This window comes from Rutilus rutilus (assembly GCF_951802725.1).
Source record: "Rutilus rutilus genome assembly, chromosome: 18".
Taxonomy (NCBI): Eukaryota; Metazoa; Chordata; class Actinopteri; order Cypriniformes; family Leuciscidae; genus Rutilus; species Rutilus rutilus.
Genome location: NC_140231.1, coordinates 2,877,844 through 2,891,847, shown reverse-complemented (window position 1 = coordinate 2,891,847; position 14,004 = coordinate 2,877,844). Strand labels below are relative to the sequence as shown.

The 14,004-nt window shown below is 38.1% G+C and overlaps 1 protein-coding gene across 1 annotated transcript in view; it reads left to right on the top strand.

Moving 5' to 3' along the window:
* LOC311277305 (actin-binding protein WASF3) overlaps positions 1-12,909 on the top strand; it is a 38,821-nt gene extending 25,912 nt beyond the window's left edge. The window contains exons 8-9 of the mRNA XM_084387576.1: positions 9,444-9,823; positions 12,628-12,909. Of these exons, the coding sequence (XP_084243702.1) occupies positions 9,444-9,823; positions 12,628-12,785 (538 nt within the window). The 3' untranslated portion in view covers positions 12,786-12,909. The remainder of the gene's footprint in view (positions 1-9,443; positions 9,824-12,627) is intronic.
* The last annotated feature ends 1,095 nt before the right edge of the window (positions 12,910-14,004 follow it).

Sequence of the window (14,004 nt, the reverse complement as noted above, 5' to 3'; positions counted from 1 at the left end):
GTCATTATAATCTGAACACACATCTGTATACTGTATCAGTGTATCAGAGTCAGTCATTATAATCTGAACACACATCTGTATACTGTATCAGTGTAGACAGCGTCAGTCATTATAATCTGAACACACATCTGTATACTGTATCAGTGCATCAGCGTCAGTCATTATAATCTGAACACACATCTGTATACTGTATCAGTGTATCAGAGTCAGTCATTATAATCTGAACACACATCTGTATACTGTATCAGTGTAGACAGCGTCAGTCATTATAATCTGAACACACATCTGTATACTGTATCAGTGTATCAGCGTCAGTCATTATAATCTGAACACACATCTGTATACTGTATCAGTGTATCAGCATCAGTCATTATAATCTGAACACACATCTGTATACTGTATCAGTGTATCAGCATCAGTCATTATAATCTGAACACACATCTGTATACTGTATCAGTGTATTAGAGTCAGTCATTATAATCTGAACACACATCTGTATACTGTATCAGTGTATCAGAGTCAGTCATTATAATCTGAACACACATCTGTATACTGTATCAGTGTAGACAGCGTCAGTCATTATAATCTGAACACACATCTGTATACTGTATCAGTGTAGACAGCGTCAGTCATTATAATCTGAACACACATCTGTATACTGTATCAGTGTAGACAGCGTCAGTCATTATAATCTGAACACACATCTGTATACTGTATCAGTGTATTAGAGTCAGTCATTATAATCTGAACACACATCTGTATACTGTATCAGTGTATCAGAGTCAGTCATTATAATCTGAACACACATCTGTATACTGTATCAGTGTATCAGAGTCAGTCATTATAATCTGAACACACATCTGTATACTGTATCAGTGTATCAGAGTCAGTCATTATAATCTGAACACACATCTGTATACTGTATCAGTGTATCAGAGTCAGTCATTATAATCTGAACACACATCTGTATACTGTATCAGTGTATCAGAGTCAGTCATTATAATCTGAACACACATCTGTATACTGTATCAGTGTATCAGCGTCAGTCATTATAATCTGAACACACATCTGTATACTGTATCAGTGTATCAGCGTTAGTCATTATAATCTGAACACACATCTGTATACTGTATCAGTGTATCAGAGTCAGTCATTATAATCTGAACACACATCTGTATACTGTATCAGTGTATCAGAGTCAGTCATTATAATCTGAACACACATCTGTATACTGTATCAGTGTATCAGAGTCAGTCATTATAATCTGAACACACATCTGTATACTGTATCAGTGTATTAGCGTCAGTCATTATAATCTGAACACACATCTGTATACTGTATCAGTGTATCAGCGTCAGTCATTATAATCTGAACACACATCTGTATACTGTATCAGTGTATCAGAGTCAGTCATTATAATCTGAACACACATCTGTATACTGTATCAGTGTAGACAGCGTCAGTCATTATAATCTGAACACACATCTGTATACTGTATCAGTGCATCAGAGTCAGTCATTATAATCTGAACACACATCTGTATACTGTATCAGTGTATCAGCGTCAGTCATTATAATCTGAACACACATCTGTATACTGTATCAGTGTATCAGCGTCAGTCATTATAATCTGAACACACATCTGTATACTGTATCAGTGTATCAGAGTCAGTCATTATAATCTGAACACACATCTGTATACTGTATCAGTGTATCAGCGTCAGTCATTATAATCTGAACACACATCTGTATACTGTATCAGTGTATCAGCATCAGTCATTATAATCTGAACACACATCTGTATACTGTATCAGTGTATTAGAGTCAGTCATTATAATCTGAACACACATCTGTATACTGTATCAGTGTATCAGCATCAGTCATTATAATCTGAACACACATCTGTATACTGTATCAGTGTATCAGCGTCAGTCATTATAATCTGAACACACATCTGTATACTGTATCAGTGTATCAGCATCAGTCATTATAATCTGAACACACATCTGTATACTGTATCAGTGTATCAGCGTCAGTCATTATAATCTGAACACACATCTGTATACTGTATCAGTGTATCAGCATCAGTCATTATAATCTGAACACACATCTGTATACTGTATCAGTGTATCAGAGTCAGTCATTATAATCTGAACACACATCTGTATACTGTATCAGTGTATCAGCATCAGTCATTATAATCTGAACACACATCTGTATACTGTATCAGTGTATCAGCATCAGTCATTATAATCTGAACACACATCTGTATACTGTATCAGTGTATTAGAGTCAGTCATTATAATCTGAACACACATCTGTATACTGTATCAGTGTATCAGAGTCAGTCATTATAATCTGAACACACATCTGTATACTGTATCAGTGTAGACAGCGTCAGTCATTATAATCTGAACACACATCTGTATACTGTATCAGTGTAGACAGCGTCAGTCATTATAATCTGAACACACATCTGTATACTGTATCAGTGTATTAGAGTCAGTCATTATAATCTGAACACACATCTGTATACTGTATCAGTGTATCAGAGTCAGTCATTATAATCTGAACACACATCTGTATACTGTATCAGTGTATCAGAGTCAGTCATTATAATCTGAACACACATCTGTATACTGTATCAGTGTATCAGAGTCAGTCATTATAATCTGAACACACATCTGTATACTGTATCAGTGTATCAGAGTCAGTCATTATAATCTGAACACACATCTGTATACTGTATCAGTGTATCAGAGTCAGTCATTATAATCTGAACACACATCTGTATACTGTATCAGTGTATCAGCGTCAGTCATTATAATCTGAACACACATCTGTATACTGTATCAGTGTATCAGCGTTAGTCATTATAATCTGAACACACATCTGTATACTGTATCAGTGTATCAGAGTCAGTCATTATAATCTGAACACACATCTGTATACTGTATCAGTGTATCAGAGTCAGTCATTATAATCTGAACACACATCTGTATACTGTATCAGTGTATCAGAGTCAGTCATTATAATCTGAACACACATCTGTATACTGTATCAGTGTAGACAGCGTCAGTCATTATAATCTGAACACACATCTGTATACTGTATCAGTGCATCAGAGTCAGTCATTATAATCTGAACACACATCTGTATACTGTATCAGTGTAGACAGCGTCAGTCATTATAATCTGAACACACATCTGTATACTGTATCAGTGTATCAGAGTCAGTCATTATAATCTGAACACACATCTGTATACTGTATCAGTGTAGACAGCGTCAGTCATTATAATCTGAACACACATCTGTATACTGTATCAGTGTATCAGAGTCAGTCATTATAATCTGAACACACATCTGTATACTGTATCAGTGTAGACAGCGTCAGTCATTATAATCTGAACACACATCTGTATACTGTATCAGTGCATCAGAGTCAGTCATTATAATCTGAACACACATCTGTATACTGTATCAGTGTATCAGCGTCAGTCATTATAATCTGAACACACATCTGTACACTGTATCAGTGTATCAGCGTCAGTCATTATAATCTGAACACACATCTGTATACTGTATCAGTGTATCAGCGTCAGTCATTATAATCTGAACACACATCTGTACACTGTATCAGTGTATCAGCGTCAGTCATTATAATCTGAACACACATCTGTATACTGTATCAGTGCATCAGAGTCAGTCATTATAATCTGAACACACATCTGTATACTGTATCAGTGTATCAGAGTCAGTCATTATAATCTGAACACACATCTGTATACTGTATCAGTGTAGACAGCGTCAGTCATTATAATCTGAACACACATCTGTATACTGTATCAGTGCATCAGAGTCAGTCATTATAATCTGAACACACATCTGTATACTGTATCAGTGCATCAGAGTCAGTCATTATAATCTGAACACACATCTGTATACTGTATCAGTGTATCAGAGTCAGTCATTGTAATCAGAACACACATCTGTATACTGTATCAGTGTATCAGAGTCAGTCATTATAATCTGAACACACATCTGTATACTGTATCAGTGTATCAGAGTCAGTCATTGTAATCAGAACACACATCTGTATACTGTATCAGTGTATCAGAGTCAGTCATTGTAATCTGAACACACATCTGTATACTGTATCAGTGTATCAGAGTCAGTCATTATAATCTGAACACACATCTGTATACTGTATCAGTGTAGACAGCGTCAGTCATTATAATCTGAACACACATCTGTATACTGTATCAGTGTAGACAGCGTCAGTCATTATAATCTGAACACACATCTGTATACTGTATCAGTGCATCAGAGTCAGTCATTATAATCTGAACACACATCTGTATACTGTATCAGTGTATCAGAGTCAGTCATTGTAATCAGAACACACATCTGTATACTGTATCAGTGTATCAGAGTCAGTCATTATAATCTGAACACACATCTGTATACTGTATCAGTGTATCAGAGTCAGTCATTGTAATCAGAACACACATCTGTATACTGTATCAGTGTATCAGAGTCAGTCATTGTAATCTGAACACACATCTGTATACTGTATCAGTGTATCAGAGTCAGTCATTATAATCTGAACACACATCTGTATACTGTATCAGTGCATCAGAGTCAGTCATTATAATCTGAACACACATCTGTATACTGTATCAGTGTATCAGAGTCAGTCATTATAATCTGAACACACATCTGTATACTGTATCAGTGCATCAGAGTCAGTCATTATAATCTGAACACACATCTGTATACTGTATCAGTGTATCAGAGTCAGTCATTATAATCTGAACACACATCTGTATACTGTATCAGTGTAGACAGCGTCAGTCATTATAATCTGAACACACATCTGTATACTGTATCAGTGCATCAGAGTCAGTCATTATAATCTGAACACACATCTGTATACTGTATCAGTGTATCAGCATCAGTCATTATAATCTGAACACACATCTGTATACTGTATCAGTGTATCAGCGTCAGTCATTATAATCTGAACACACATCTGTACACTGTATCAGTGTATCAGCATCAGTCATTATAATCTGAACACACATCTGTATACTGTATCAGTGTATCAGAGTCAGTCATTATAATCTGAACACACATCTGTATACTGTATCAGTGTATCAGAGTCAGTCATTATAATCTGAACACACATCTGTATACTGTATCAGTGTAGACAGCGTCAGTCATTATAATCTGAACACACATCTGTATACTGTATCAGTGCATCAGCGTCAGTCATTATAATCTGAACACACATCTGTATACTGTATCAGTGTATCAGAGTCAGTCATTATAATCTGAACACACATCTGTATACTGTATCAGTGTAGACAGCGTCAGTCATTATAATCTGAACACACATCTGTATACTGTATCAGTGTATCAGCGTCAGTCATTATAATCTGAACACACATCTGTATACTGTATCAGTGTATCAGCATCAGTCATTATAATCTGAACACACATCTGTATACTGTATCAGTGTATCAGCATCAGTCATTATAATCTGAACACACATCTGTATACTGTATCAGTGTATCAGCATCAGTCATTATAATCTGAACACACATCTGTATACTGTATCAGTGTATTAGAGTCAGTCATTATAATCTGAACACACATCTGTATACTGTATCAGTGTATCAGAGTCAGTCATTATAATCTGAACACACATCTGTATACTGTATCAGTGTAGACAGCGTCAGTCATTATAATCTGAACACACATCTGTATACTGTATCAGTGTAGACAGCGTCAGTCATTATAATCTGAACACACATCTGTATACTGTATCAGTGTATTAGAGTCAGTCATTATAATCTGAACACACATCTGTATACTGTATCAGTGTATCAGAGTCAGTCATTATAATCTGAACACACATCTGTATACTGTATCAGTGTATCAGAGTCAGTCATTATAATCTGAACACACATCTGTATACTGTATCAGTGTATCAGAGTCAGTCATTATAATCTGAACACACATCTGTATACTGTATCAGTGTATCAGAGTCAGTCATTATAATCTGAACACACATCTGTATACTGTATCAGTGTATCAGAGTCAGTCATTATAATCTGAACACACATCTGTATACTGTATCAGTGTATCAGCGTCAGTCATTATAATCTGAACACACATCTGTATACTGTATCAGTGTATCAGCGTTAGTCATTATAATCTGAACACACATCTGTATACTGTATCAGTGTATCAGAGTCAGTCATTATAATCTGAACACACATCTGTATACTGTATCAGTGTATCAGAGTCAGTCATTATAATCTGAACACACATCTGTATACTGTATCAGTGTATCAGAGTCAGTCATTATAATCTGAACACACATCTGTATACTGTATCAGTGTAGACAGCGTCAGTCATTATAATCTGAACACACATCTGTATACTGTATCAGTGCATCAGAGTCAGTCATTATAATCTGAACACACATCTGTATACTGTATCAGTGTAGACAGCGTCAGTCATTATAATCTGAACACACATCTGTATACTGTATCAGTGTATCAGAGTCAGTCATTATAATCTGAACACACATCTGTATACTGTATCAGTGTAGACAGCGTCAGTCATTATAATCTGAACACACATCTGTATACTGTATCAGTGTATCAGAGTCAGTCATTATAATCTGAACACACATCTGTATACTGTATCAGTGTAGACAGCGTCAGTCATTATAATCTGAACACACATCTGTATACTGTATCAGTGCATCAGAGTCAGTCATTATAATCTGAACACACATCTGTATACTGTATCAGTGTAGACAGCGTCAGTCATTATAATCTGAACACACATCTGTATACTGTATCAGTGTATCAGAGTCAGTCATTATAATCTGAACACACATCTGTATACTGTATCAGTGTAGACAGCGTCAGTCATTATAATCTGAACACACATCTGTATACTGTATCAGTGCATCAGAGTCAGTCATTATAATCTGAACACACATCTGTATACTGTATCAGTGTATCAGCGTCAGTCATTATAATCTGAACACACATCTGTATACTGTATCAGTGTATCAGAGTCAGTCATTATAATCTGAACACACATCTGTATACTGTATCAGTGTATCAGAGTCAGTCATTGTAATCAGAACACACATCTGTATACTGTATCAGTGCATCAGAGTCAGTCATTATAATCTGAACACACATCTGTATACTGTATCAGTGTATCAGAGTCAGTCATTGTAATCAGAACACACATCTGTATACTGTATCAGTGTATCAGCGTCAGTCATTATAATCTGAACACACATCTGTATACTGTATCAGTGTATCAGAGTCAGTCATTATAATCTGAACACACATCTGTATACTGTATCAGTGCATCAGAGTCAGTCATTATAATCTGAACACACATCTGTATACTGTATCAGTGTATCAGAGTCAGTCATTGTAATCTGAACACACATCTGTATACTGTATCAGTGTATCAGAGTCAGTCATTATAATCTGAACACACATCTGTATACTGTATCAGTGCATCAGAGTCAGTCATTATAATCTGAACACACATCTGTATACTGTATCAGTGTATCAGAGTCAGTCATTATAATCTGAACACACATCTGTATACTGTATCAGTGTAGACAGCGTCAGTCATTATAATCTGAACACACATCTGTATACTGTATCAGTGCATCAGAGTCAGTCATTATAATCTGAACACACATCTGTATACTGTATCAGTGTATCAGCATCAGTCATTATAATCTGAACACACATCTGTATACTGTATCAGTGTATCAGCATCAGTCATTATAATCTGAACACACATCTGTATACTGTATCAGTGTATCAGCGTCAGTCATTATAATCTGAACACACATCTGTATACTGTATCAGTGTATCAGCATCAGTCATTATAATCTGAACACACATCTGTATACTGTATCAGTGTATCAGCGTCAGTCATTATAATCTGAACACACATCTGTATACTGTATCAGTGTATCAGCGTCAGTGATTATAATCTGAACACACATCTGTATACTGTATCAGTGTATCAGAGTCAGTCATTATAATCTGAACACACATCTGTATACTGTATCAGTGAAGACAGCTTCAGTCATTATAATCTGAACACACATCTGTATACTGTATCAGTGTATCAGAGTCAGTCATTATAATCTGAACACACATCTGTATACTGTATCAGTGTATCAGAGTCAGTCATTATAATCTGAACACACATCTGTATACTGTATCAGTGTATCAGCGTCAGTCATTATAATCTGAACACACATCTGTATACTGTATCAGTGTAGACAGCTTCAGTCATTATAATCTGAACACACATCTGTATACTGTATCAGTGTATCAGCGTCAGTCATTATAATCTGAACACACATCTGTATACTGTATCAGTGTATCAGAGTCAGTCATTATAATCTGAACACACATCTGTATACTGTATCAGTGTAGACAGCTTCAGTCATTATAATCTGAACACACATCTGTATACTGTATCAGTGTATCAGAGTCAGTCATTATAATCTGAACACACATCTGTATACTGTATCAGTGTAGACAGCTTCAGTCATTATAATCTGAACACACATCTGTATACTGTATCAGTGTAGACAGCGTCAGTCATTATAATCTGAACACACATCTGTATACTGTATCAGTGTAGACAGCATCAGTCATTATAATCTGAACACACATCTGTATACTGTATCAGTGTATCAGCGTCAGTCATTATAAAGGCTTCTATTTGCTTTTGACGCGACGCTCACATCCAGTGTGGGCAAATGTCAGCCATTAAGCGACTGAACACCAGTGGGCGGAGCCTATGATGAGATGATGTATAACTATTGGTCAATGTCTTGCTCTATATTTGCCCAGATGTGCAATATCAAATCAAGCAGTTTTTGGAGCTTCGTTTAATAAATGCTTAGTTTATAATGAGGACGTTTTATTCTGTGTAAACATTTCAATAATGTGTGCAAACATTTCAATAATTATTTAGGTTTAAAATGACTGAGGGTAAGTAAACTACTCATCTTTATTTTTATGTGAACTGTTCTTTCTGAGGCAGTAATAGGAAGTGACAAATATTTTTCAATGCAAAATACAGTAGTCAACATTTAAAGTGGGTCAAAACCTTTCATTAAAGTTATACATGAATTTGGAATAATACCCGTTCTTGTCTTAGGACAACTTTGATGAACATTTTTTGATCCACTTCAAATGTGGACTACAGTAGTTCCTGTTTTACATGTTTTAAGCTGTGTAAACATTTCAATATTCATCTTTATTTTTGGGTGAACTGTTCCTTTGAGGCAATAGTGGCATTAGTAGGAAATGACAAAAAAAATTCAATGCAAAATAGTTCCTTAAACAACTTTCCCTTGTAATCCCTTGACAGCGGCCATCAAATCCTCGAGCACATCATCCCACCTGCCCCCCCTCCTCCTCCTCCCCTCATCCCTTCATCTCAGACTGCGTTTGACAGCACATCTGGCCCTCCATCACTGGCTCCGGGGACAGTGATCTCCCTCTCACGGCCCTACAGCCCCTCTCCTCCGCCGGCTCCTGCCTCGGCCTACACCGGTTCCCCTTCGCATGCTGTGATGGGCGGCCCACCGATGGCCCCGCCTCCCCCCCCACCGGGACCGCCCACCCACGCCCCGTCCCCGTCCCGAGGAACACACACACCTGGAGAGTCTACTCTTCCCAGAAAGGGCCAGGTGCCCCTCGTCCCCATCAGTGATGCCCGGAGCGACCTGCTGGCCGCCATCCGCAGAGGTCAGTACGCAAAGCAAAGGATTTTGACTTCAGGATACCCAGCTAACATCCCAGCAAGCAATTTTGCATTTAAAAGACGTCGAATAGCCGTCCAAACAGTCGTCCAAAAGACTAACTAGCCTTTTCTTGGGCTATGGTTTAAGCGTCTATTAAATTTGGGCTGGGCTGGGTCTGGGCTGTGTTTGGACGGCTATTAGACGTCTTTTAAACGCAGAATTGCTTGCTGCTTATTGTGCTGTATGAATGATGTTGTGTGTTCCATATGCGTTTACTAACAATTATGCTAATTAAGAGTAAAAAATGCCCTAAAAAGAGGTCCTTTACACATATACTTTTAAAGGGGGGAAAATATACACTAGCAATCAAAAGTTTGTAATTATTAAGATTTAATTTAGCCGGGAGCGCCGACCATTTTTCCCGTCGTTAAACTAGCAAAAGTGGATTTGGACGCCCTAAGTGAACCTGCACTTTAGACCATACGCTTGGATCGTTAAAATAGGGCCCTCAGTGTGCAAGAACCCTTACAATGGGTTTGTAAAAGGTGTTTTTATGCATGTTTAGCCTGAGTTTTTGTTGCATTTCCACTGTTCTGACCAATCTAGCAGGGGTCTCCAGCGTGTGGCTTTTCAAACACTTTGAAACAGTGAATCATTTTACGAAGCAATTGGTTCAACTGATTCAAAGCTTTGAAAAGCTTTGTTTCTCCCATCACTAGTTAGGGGTCGACTGTGTAGATCATCCAATGAAGGTGTGTGACGCAGAGTGAAAGATAATAATACACTTTAATCAACACAAGGTAAAAGAGCATAGCACAAACCAAGTGTAACATTAACACAAGACCAAGACCGGGGGAGAACTGAAGCTTAAATACACAGAGGAAGGTAATCAACTGAACAGGGAACAGGTGTGACACTAATCAGTTGATCAATGAGTGATTTCATACCCGTCATGGCGCTGCTCTGATTAAGGTCTATTCATAGTCAATTCATATTTTTAATCACTGAATTGTAATTTGTGTGGCAGGACTGACTCAACTGAGCGAGCTTTGAGCTGCACAGGCAATAGTGTGTATGTGTGGGACGTCACTGTCGGCTGGAGTGACTGCGGTCACACACACTGAGTGGCAAAAAGACTGAGCAGCAGCATTAGTTTGCAGCGTGAATGACACGAAAAACACACAAAACACACCTAAAACGGAAAAGAGCTTTGAGATCGACTGGACAACTAGATTTGACAAGAAATCTGAGGTATATTTTTACACACTGCCGAAAGCTACAGAACAGAGAAGCAGATGGATTCACATATACAACTGGATCCAGGCAGAGAAAGCTGGATTTGCAGTTATCACTGTGTCAATATGCTGAATTTATTGGATTGTTACAACTCATCAATTCAATATTTATCATTGTATATTCTGCATAATTGGACGTTTTTAAAATAAACACGGACAAAAAACTATACAAGTTTTAGGGCTGGAGGATATGATGATATATATTACATTGATATAATTCATCACATGGATTTAGACCTATATTGTATTTATATAAAGCGTTCACAGGCAAATTTGCTTTATGTATTTCCTCAGCGTTGAAATCAGGCTCATATAAATGTCAGGAAACACGATTCCTGCTGTATGTCAATGTCCATGATCACTGGATCTTTGGTAAGTTGTAAGGAACACATTTTGGGCCCTATTTTAACGATCTGAAACGCAAGTATCAAGCGCGAAACGCAAGTAACTTTTTGGGCGGGTCTTGGGCGCTGTTGCTATTATACCGGCGGGATAAATTACTCTTGCGCCCGACGCAAATCTAAAATGGGTTGGTCTGAAGTAGCTTCATTACTCATAGGTGTGGTTTGGGCGTAACGTGAAATAAACCAATCAGAGCGTCATCTCACATTCCCTTTAAGAGCATGCGTGCTTGTTCCATGGCGGATTGCTATTATAACGGCGGATTTGCCAGCCGCACGCCAGGAGCGGTTCACGGCCGAGGAGACCGACGTTCTCGTCAGGGCCGTAAAACACAGAGAAGTGACATTGTGGATGGAGAAACACACCCAAATTAGCTTCCGTTAAACAGGCGTATAATAATTTGAGTAAATGTGTAAGCTAGATTTATGCCTATTTTTTCACATCTTCATGGACACAATAATGATTTCCCTCGTGTGGTAATATTTTTCCTTGTAATAATGTATGGTTTTCTAAAAATGAGAACTGCTGCGTCTGGGCACACGCTACATTGATTATGGCCAAGCATGCGCCCTTAAAATAGCATCTGAACGCGCCACTGACTTTAGACGAGGTTTCTCCTGGTCTGTGGCGGAATTGTTTTCTGAAACTGCAAAATAGCACCAGGAACGTTTGCGCCGGAACACGCCTCCTCTTTTCGCTGAACCGCCCCCGGGAGCGCAAGTTCATTCCCTAATTTACCGACGTGCGTCTTTGGAGGGAAAAGTCCGCTGTGCGTCAGGTGCAAAATAGGAATGATACATGCGTCGGTGTACAAAGTCAATTGCGCTGGGTGCAAGATAGGGCCATTTGAGTCCAACCTTTAGTTTAAACTGATAATCGTTCGTTTTACTCGCGTTTTCACAGTTTCCCCTATTAAATCCATTCACTCAGCAGCTCTTCTGCCACTCAGTCCAGCTGAAGGAGTGTGTTCCCGCGGGAAAGTGACGTCAATGCATTCCCTCTATATGGCGAATCACGTCATAATCCCAATCCTCCCAGGCTCAATTATGTCTTTTCTAGAAACCTACTGTCCTAGGCATTATCTTTTATTGACTGTTGACTTGTCCTCTAGGTATCCAGCTTCGTAAGGTGCAAGAGCAGAGAGAGCAGGAGGCCAAGAAAGAGCCCGTGGGGAACGACGTGGCCACCATTCTGTCCCGCCGCATCGCAGTGGAGTACAGCGAATCAGATGAGGACTCGGAGCCGGAGGAGAACGAGTGGTCCGACTGAGCCCGGGCGGAGAGAACTGCGAACACCAGCAGAATGCTGCTATTATCCATTCCTGCACACACACACTCCTCCTCATACGCTCAGATGGTCCATGGATGAGGCTGCTGAGGAGATCACAAACTGAATGCAATGCAAAGTGGAAGGACACGGTGCAAGTGCAGAAACAGAGAGATGACAGTGACAGAAGAGACAGTTCAGACACTTTCAGAAAACAGTGTGTCTCATAAATACAATGTAAATTCAACATGCTAGCTTTTGCAAGAGTTGCCAAGAAAATACTTCGTTCTGTGATTTTTGATTATCTTTTGATCTTTTGTCAGCCGTCCGGAGAATATAGTGAAATATCTATCCATATCTTGTGATACACAAAAACGATGGTCAACAGTGGTATTAGCACTTGTATTAATTTTACGTTCAAATTATTGCCACATTATTGTTGCGCAAACACATTTGTTGTGATATCTCAGGCTTGCTTCACGCGAGATGCCCTGAATACAGTATATGGACAATCAAATCATCGCTATAGTAGATATTTAAAGTTGCTCTAATCAAAGTACTTTTCTCCTTCAATATCACAACTCTCCATTATCCAACATTTGTCTCTTTGTTCAATTGTGGACAGTGTTGTGATGATTATTTATGCCCCAGTTTAGCAGTGAGTGAATTTCTTGATGCTTTCATTATTACTTTTTATTTTATTTCTTAAGGCACCGATGTGGCCAATAATTTATTACTGCTCGCAGTTTACTAATAGTGTGTGTTTGTGTATTGTGTGTGTGTGCTTATATGTGTCAGACGAGGTGATGGAGTACGAGACTGTGAGATCCGCTATCATTTGTAACAATACTCTGTACTGTATCATTAATGTGTTTTACAATTTATTGTTGTATAGATTTTTGTAACACTGCTCAAAAGACGGAAATGGCATCTTATGTTTAAACTACCATGTTGTAGGAATAGAGTCTAAAATGCATGTATGAATAATAAATGAAATAAATAAAATAATCTAATAAAATTTTGCTTTTACTGAAATTGAAATTTGCATTTTAGTGCACAACTCTAGAACCACAAGGGCCAACAGCCCAACACTATTTTTTTCCTCTGAATCCGTGAGTCAATCCCTAAAATAAATAATATCCAAGAATTCAATATTTATTTTTTAACTCCCCCTAGACTGTTGGTTTAATTCAACTCAACTCAAAAAACCCTATGTTTATGT